The 8,638-nt window shown below is 32.0% G+C and overlaps 1 protein-coding gene across 1 annotated transcript; it reads right to left on the bottom strand.

Annotated features, from left to right (window-relative positions):
- Positions 1-205: 205 nt before the first annotated feature.
- LOC126679325 (B3 domain-containing transcription factor NGA1-like) lies at positions 206-1,571 on the bottom strand. Its single transcript, XM_050374322.2, has one exon. It carries the CDS (start codon positions 1,463-1,465, stop codon positions 419-421), a length of 1,047 nt encoding a protein of 348 aa, XP_050230279.1. The 5' UTR covers positions 1,466-1,571; the 3' UTR covers positions 206-418.
- Positions 1,572-8,638: the final 7,067 nt, after the last annotated feature.

Raw genomic sequence — 8,638 nt, 5'->3', positions numbered from 1 at the left:
TTATATAATTATAGAAATGGTCAGGATTTGAAATGAAAAATTAAGGGCAAACAAATAGCAGCTTTTTGCTGCAAAACCTGGTGAACGCAGCAGCGACAAGAATAACGCCCTAGCAGCAATAGAGAGAGACTAATTTTACTCCAGGTTGCTCAAACATATATGGACTTAGAGCAACAGCTCAAAAGAAAATAAGAGATTGTAAAGAAAAAGAAGATGGAGCATAACAACAACTCCCAACTTTGTTTGCACCCAGCAATCACATTATAATATAATTCCCTTTCATTCACGTCTAGTGACGAAGCAGCTAGCTAGCTTCCCAATTTAATTTTCACCGGTGTGTGCAAAAATAAAAATCAAGACCAAAAATATCAGACAGTCTAGCACATGAGCCTGGTGATCTATACAGGAATAATGAGAATCAAATATCCAAATCTAAGGACATGGATGACTTCCCTTTTTGAAGGAACTGGGCAGAAGTAGGCAAAGGGGTGCCGTTATAGAGCCTCAATGGATGATGAGGCGGCTGCAATGCTGGTGCATGAGGAGATAGATCTGAGTCGGAAATGGGGCAATCCATGTTCACACCAAACAGCCTCAGTCTCTTGGCAGATACTTTCCCTTGGACTACCGGCACCGACTCAAACACCATTGGCTCCACAACCTCCCCTTCTGTTGATCTCATGTATACTACTGTCCCAGAATTAGATGGAGCAACACCATTATAGTAGTTGTTTATATAAGTACCGTAGCCGTAAGAAGAAGATCCATTTCCAACTCTCCCACTGCTGCAATACACATTGTTCATCCTATGAAAGTGGTCCTTCGACGACACTGCTGGAGGCCGCATCAGTAGAGGGCTCCAAGGCATGGCTGAGAAGTGGTGCTGACGGTGGTTGTGAGAGGGAGGTCCAGGTGCATCAGAACGGTGCCTCCAGTCAATGTAGAGACGATCTTTAGCAGCATCACCCACCCCTCTCTGAAACGACACGATATCACCCGCGTCCAGCTTCTTTTCCTTCACAAAACGGCTCCAACCTTTAGTCATGACGTAGCTTTGGCTGCTATTCCAGTAGGAATAGCGAAACCTCCACGCCTTGCCGGCAACATCCTCAAAGTTGAGAAGAAGACCCTTGTCGTTGGTGGATGAATCTAATGGGAAATACTTTTCTGCGTGCTGCTTGGGAATGACTAGCCTATTTAGCTTTCCCACATCGCTTGGAGTCACCACTTTATCAAACATATGCTCCTTGACATCTATTCGACTCCTGCTGGCTTCGTCATCATCCACATCCATAAGGTCAAGCTTGACAGCGGCTGCTTCTCGTCGTTCGGGGTTGTACTTCCAGGGCGAACCCAGCAGGTAATGAGAGGAAGATGATGATGGAGATGAGGAGGATGAAAGCTGCTTTTCTTTTTTGCTCCTCTCCTCTTCTTCACTGCAGTTTTTGGAGGATCCCGATTCCATTAGTTTGATGCAAATTATATTTTGTGGAGAATTCGAACAAGAAAAATGAATAGAGATTTTTAGCTAAGTGTGTTTATTTGTGGACTATGATGAAAGGGTAACGTGGGAGGAAACTTTTAGTTGAATTAAGTTGACCGTATAAAATTATAAATTATTTATTTAAATTTTAAAAGTGATATTTTGACAAATAAACTATAATTATGAATATATATATATATATATATATATATATATATATATATATATATATATATATATATTTTGTCTTAAATAAAAAAAAATTACTTGTTTTTATTAAAAAAAAAGGAGAAAATTAGGAAAAATACTCTCTTTTTTAAAATAATATAATTTTCTACCTCAATAAAAAAAAGATAGAAAAAATACCTCACCCTTTCAATATAATTTTGTTTTTACTCTAAGAAATGTTTATATTATAATTATACCTACTTCTTATTATTATTTTACTCTAATCATATATCTTTTACTCTAATCATTTTTTACTATACCACCTGTCACTTTTCTCTCTCTTTTTCTCTTTATTTTCTCTTTCTTCTTCTTTATTCTTCTCTGCTTTCATTTCTCTTCGCCATTTTTTCTTCTTCTTTATCTTCTTCTCTTCTCCATCTTTATTCTTTTTTCGTTATCGTTTTTTCATCGATCCGCTGTCGCTCTGCCATCGTTTCGTCGTCGCTCTGCCGTTCTTTCATATTTATTTTTTAGCAATTTTTTTCATAATTCGTGGTGATAATTACAATTTATTTTAACTTTTAAATCTAAATAAATTACTCTAGATTTTTTCAACTTTAATCTAAAAATCTGCATAAAAAAGGATGTTATGATGAAAAAAATCATTTTTTGCACAAAAAATGATTTTCTGCAAAAAAAAACTGCATCTGATTATCATATAATTATCACTATTATCATATCATTATCATAAAACTAAAGAGAATTTTTTTTATATATAAAAAACGTCTGATTATCATATGAGTATCACTGCATTATCATGTAGTTATCACAACACTGCAGAAAAAAAAGATTTTATGCAGAAAATAATGTCTGATTATCATATAGTTATCATAACATTAACATGTAGTTATCATAATATTATCATATGATACCGAAATGATAATATTTATGGTACCTATATGATAATGTTATGATAATATATATGATAATGTATGATAAAATAGTGTCTGATGATCATGTTAATATCACTACATTATCATGTCGTTATCATAACACTACAGTATGATAACTAAATGATAATGAAGTATGATAAAGTTATGATAATTGGATGATAACGTACGTCAAAATATAATTATAAAAAGATTCATCATATCAGTGATAACCAAATGATAATAATATAATAAAGTTATGATAATAGTATGATAATATGATATCCATTTCATAAAAATTATGATAACGAGATGATAATGTGAAGATAATAGTATGACAATGTTAATAATAAAATGATAATAGCATGATAATATGATATCTGCATGGAAAAAAATACAGAAGAATTATGATAACGAGATGAGAATGTGAAATAATAATATGATAAGGTTTTATGATAATAGTATGATAATATGACACCTGCATGAAAAAAAATTACAAAACAATTATGATAATGAGATGATAATGTGAAGATAATAGTATGATAATGGTAATAATAAAATGATAATAGTATGATAATATGATATCTCATGAAAAAAATTACAAAAAAGTATGATAACGAGATGATAATTATGAAGATAATAATATGATAAGGTTTTATGATAATAAAATGATAACAGTATGATAATATGATATTTGCATGAAAACAAATTACAAAAAAATTATGATAACGAGGTGATAATATGAAAATAATAATATGATAAGGTTTTATGATAATAGTATGATAATATGATACATGCATGAAAAACAAATTACATATATAATTATTAAATAAAAAATTAAATGTATTCAAATATTTTATAAATTTATTTTTTATTATTAACATTCTCTTAAGTAAATTAAAAAATAAAAAATAAGCTATATTAATTCTGTGAAAATATTATGATAATATTATTTTAAAAAATTAAAAAGATATAGGAAAAAAGACATCATGTAATTAAAAAAATATTTATAATTAGTTTAAAGAATGAAGGAAAATAAAAAAATGAAAAAATTGAAAAAGAAAAAAAGATCAACAAGTAATTTAAAAAAAAACACCAGCAGGTGTTACTTAAAGATGAATAAAGAAATTGGTAATTAATAAGAACAAAAGAAATATAGCCTGCATGTGTAAAAGCTGACGCACAAAGAGAGAAAGAGAGTGTGAGAGAGATTATTGGATAGAGAGTATAATTACAAATATTTAGAACACGGGGAGTAATATTTAAATAAAGTTAAAACTCTGATGTATTTGTGCTGACTTTTCCATGTTAAGGTACTATTATTTCTTTATTTTAGGTAAATTCCTAAATCTCTCAAAAAAAAAAGAGGCAAAGTCTAAACAGAACCCACAACGACCATATGACACAAGAACATCGTGGATGGCGGAATTTCATGAGAGACGAACCATATCAAATTTTCATCACCTTTTAAAATTGTAAATATATCTCAATTTGATCAATTCATTGAAAATCTATTCAATTTTTAAAAATCGATGTAATGTTTTTCGATAGATTATTTCCCACAAATTTATTAAATTGAGATATATTTGTAACATTTAAAAGGCGTGGATACATTTTTTGAAAATAAAATAAAAATTCTGGCTTTTTAACATCATAAGACCTTAAATTTTAAATTGTGTATAATCCTACATTTTAAATTTACGATTTGATCATTTAAAAATATTTCATTCATTATTTTCATTTATAATCCAAATTTTCAAAATTGTCGATTTTAGGCAATTTTTTATTTTTTGTTTCAATCGTACTATTTGATTAAGTTGGAGGTGAAAAAATTTTAAAGATGTTTTTTTATATATATTTTTTGTACTGTTTTAATTTTTTTTTTATCATTAAATATTCTAAATATAAAATAATATGAGCAGCACATTGAACCCTTTTCAGTTCTAATTTAAACAACTAGTTATAACTGAAATTGAAAATTAAAAATGAATTCAAAAAGTTCAAAAGTTTAAATTACAAATAAAAATAGTCAAAAAAATATGAAGTACTCTCTCCGTTTCGTTTGAGTAGGGACAAACAACTTTTACATATAAATTAAAAAAGCATTAATTACTATAATTTTTTTATTTTATCTCTATTAATGATGGTTTTATAATTTGTATATAGATTTAGTAATCATTAATTATATATAAAAAAAGAAATGAAAAAGAAAAAATTATATAAATTAATATAAAAAATTACAATATGACCATTATAAATAAAAAATATAAAAATAAAAATGTTATTTTTTTAACTGAACGGAAGAAGAAGCAGGGTTGGTCTCATTAGAATTAAATGTTTTAGCAGAAAATGAAATCAGCCGCTAGTGAGCATGAGTAGGCGTGAGCATTCAGTCGGTTCGGTCAAAACCGATCTAAAAATGGCCAAACCGACCAAACCGAATGTTGCAATATTTTTAACCGAATTGACCGAACAAAGAACATTAACCGAATCTGTTTCGACCGAATTTTTTTCGGTCGGTTCGGTCGGTTTTGTTATTTGGGCTTTTTAATCTGTTTCGACCGAAATACGTTTTTTTTAATTAATGAATCTTGAAAATTCTTGAAAATATATTCCCAATATGTTAAGTTGCACATTTGTAGGAGATATTAGAAATCGTTTTTTTTAATTAATGAATCTTGAAGATTCTTGAAAATATATATGTTAGGTTGCACATTTGTAGGAGATATTAGAAATCATATCAGTTGATTTCCTTATGTATGGAAACCGTATTTCCTATATTAAAGTTGATTTTTATGCAATATAAAATTTGGTAACTGTATTATTCAACTTTGATTTTTGCTCAAGTAAAATTTATAATATTTTCACACATCTAAGGTATTTGTCAATTTTTCTCTATTATTTTTCACAAATTCAAATAATTGAATCCTATGAAAATTAGAAAGAAATCAAGCATTTTTTTACAGATCCAAACAATATACCATAGCAAGAATTAAATTCAAATAAAATATTAGACTATTTTTTATAATAAGCATTCAAAATTTTAAGTATTCGGTCGGTTCGGTTAAAATGAAAATTTTAAATTGTTAACCGAACCGTTAACCGATAACTAAAAATTTATATTCTTTTAACCGAACGGACCGAATAAAAATTTATCACCAAACCAAACCGACCGAAATTTACTGATTCGGTCGGTTTGATCGGTTTTTTTAAAACTTTGTTCACCCCGAGCATGAGTTTATAAATGAGCTAAATATTAGAGGAAAAAAAGAGAGGAGAAAATATGGAGAAGTTTGTCATATTAGGAGACTAAGTACCTGGAAACTTCTCATCTTTCTATTTGTCTAGTGAATACATGTATACAGTGGTGGAGCCACAAAGTGCACAAGAGGGTGCCCCTCTTAATTTAAGAAAAAAATCATATTACCAGCTATAGTTGTTTTAGATTTTCGATTATATGTAGAAAAATATCACACTTTGCCCTCCATAATTTTAATAAATTGTAGTTTTATGTATTTTATAAAAAAAATATTACATTTTGCCCCCTTTAATTTAAAATTCTGGCTACGCCACTGCATGTATGATATGATATGATATTCATTATTCCATGCAAATTCAGCGGTGGAATTAAAGAATAGTGTATTTTGTTTGGCATACGTGGGGTGGGGACTTCATCTATTATCTGGTTGGGCTCATTTTCATTATTCATTTATATTTATTTTTATTTTTTTCTTTCAATTCCTCATTTTAATTAAAAATATTTCACTTCCCCATTGAATATTAATACTAGTATTCATTATTTTCAATTTATTTTATAAACACTATTTTAATTAATAGGTTTAATGGTGTAATTTTCTTTTCTTTTTTAAATTTAGAAATCTACTTCAGTTTAAAAATTTCATTAAAATTTTCTCCAATTAATTTTCATTTGTATTTCATATTTACTCTTTAATTAGTAAAACTCATTTTTGGAGACTTCAAACATATAATTTTTTGTAAGGGTCCTTTTTAAACCATTTTTAATGATCGGGTTTAAGTGAGCAAGAAATCAAAAATTAATGAGCTCCAACCGCAAGGGTCAATCTACTACCTTTTACCGACTTAAGTAGAAATTTTCCCTTTTTTTTTACCAGAAAGATGATAATCTTCATTAGAAATCGACTTTACAGTCTCGATTCTAGCCACGTCAAATGGACTAGAGGATTGTTACAGAAAAAAGGCTCTCTAAGGGCTTTCTTGGCTAAATCGTTAGCCACCCAATTACAATTGCGTCTAATGAAATTAAAACGACAAAAAGAAAAACTACCACTCAAAGTTTTGCAATCCTGCAGAATGACATTAGAATCTGTGTCTACCAATGCAGAAGAATTCATTGCATCAATAATTGCCTTTGCGTCGCCTTCAAAAACCGGGTTAGAAATCTGAACACGCTTGGCAAGTTGAATGGCCTCTCTCAATGCCAAGGCTTCAACCACCGTAGCAGATACTACATTAGAGAACCTCTTGGCTGAAGTGAACATGGCCTTACCCCTATGATTACGCACTACACAGGCTCCCACACCTTGGTTAGATTCTTTTCGAAAAGCTCCATCAAAATTGATCTTAAGCTCATTGACCCGGGGGGGAGACCAATTAACGCTTGTCAGCAAGGGAGGGATTGAAAAAGGAGGAACACTTCTGTCATTTCCGGAGGTGTTAATCGAGGAGAACTCCAAATGATATTCTGCTGCACAACGAAGAACCTCTATAGGATCACTGTCCACTTCTGAGAAAATTAAGGCATTTCGCGGTTTCCACAGAGCCCAGAAAATAGCCACTGCTTTGGAGAGAATCATTGACCTGTTTTCGTCATGTTTCAATCTGTCGAGTAAGAGAGACCAGAATTCATTGACAGAAAGGTCAAGCAGGTCTGCCGTAGAAGAGTTTAACTCTGCTCCTAACCAAACCGCTTCAGCGAAAGGACAACGGAAAAATAAATGCTCAAGGGATTCTGAATGATTGCAACGGGGACACATAGGAGGCCTCTCTAGAAGTCGTTTATGAATAACCTCGCTGCATGCCAAGCCATTGTTTAGTCCTCTCCAAAAGAAGCATTTTACATTTGGCGGAAGCTTCAACTTCCAAAGAGCATTCCATTTAACTGCTGCTGCCGTGGCCGTGGATGCAGGTGGAACACCATCAAACGCCAAATGATAGGCTGATTTTACCGTGAAAATACCCGCTTTTGAATAATGCCAAATCCACCGGTCCTTCAGCCCTGTAATACTGATGGGAATACTTAAAATAGCCGCAGCGTCGGAATGGGAAAAAATGGATTCAATCAGTTGCCTATCCCAATGATTTTTATCCCTAGTTAAGAGGTCCGAGACTTTCGATATATTGGGGTGCATAGCTATCGGATCCTTAACTGAAAAAGGATACCGCGTAGGTAGCCAAGGAGAATTACAGATAGGAACCATCGACCCGCTTCTCACTTGCAGTCGAGCTCCCTGACGAAGAATATTCCTTCCCAAAAGAAGACTACGCCACGCCCTAGAGCTATTGGAATGAACGGCTGCCTCCATGAATGAGCTGTTAGGAAAGTATTTGCCCTTGAGGACCAAAGAAATAAGAGACTCCGGATTTGTCAGAATCTTCCAACCTTGTTTAGCTAGTAGCGCTAGATTAAAGTGTTCCAAGTCTCGAAATCCCAAGCCTCCGGCCTCTTTTGGTAAGCACATCTTTCGCCATGACACCCAATGCATTTTATGTTCCGAGTTTCTTTGGCCCCACCAAAAATTAGAAATGGTCTTATTAATGTCTTTGTGGATGCACTTTGGGAGTTTAAAGACTGACATTGAAAACACAGGAACGGCAGTCGCCACGCTTTTAATGAGTACCTCTCTGCCTCCGTAGGATAATAAGCTACCCTTCCAATTTGAGACTTTCTGCTTCACTTTCAAGTTGATTTCATTAAACGTTTCTGACTTAGATTTTGAAACTAAGGCCGGGATACCAAGGTATTTGTCCTGTCCGCCAACCTTAACCACATTAAGGATCTGACCAAGATGAAGTCGCA

This window comes from Mercurialis annua, linkage group LG4, assembly GCF_937616625.2.
Source record: "Mercurialis annua linkage group LG4, ddMerAnnu1.2, whole genome shotgun sequence".
NCBI classification, from domain to species: Eukaryota; Viridiplantae; Streptophyta; class Magnoliopsida; order Malpighiales; family Euphorbiaceae; genus Mercurialis; species Mercurialis annua.
This window is presented reverse-complemented; position numbering and strand designations above follow the sequence as displayed.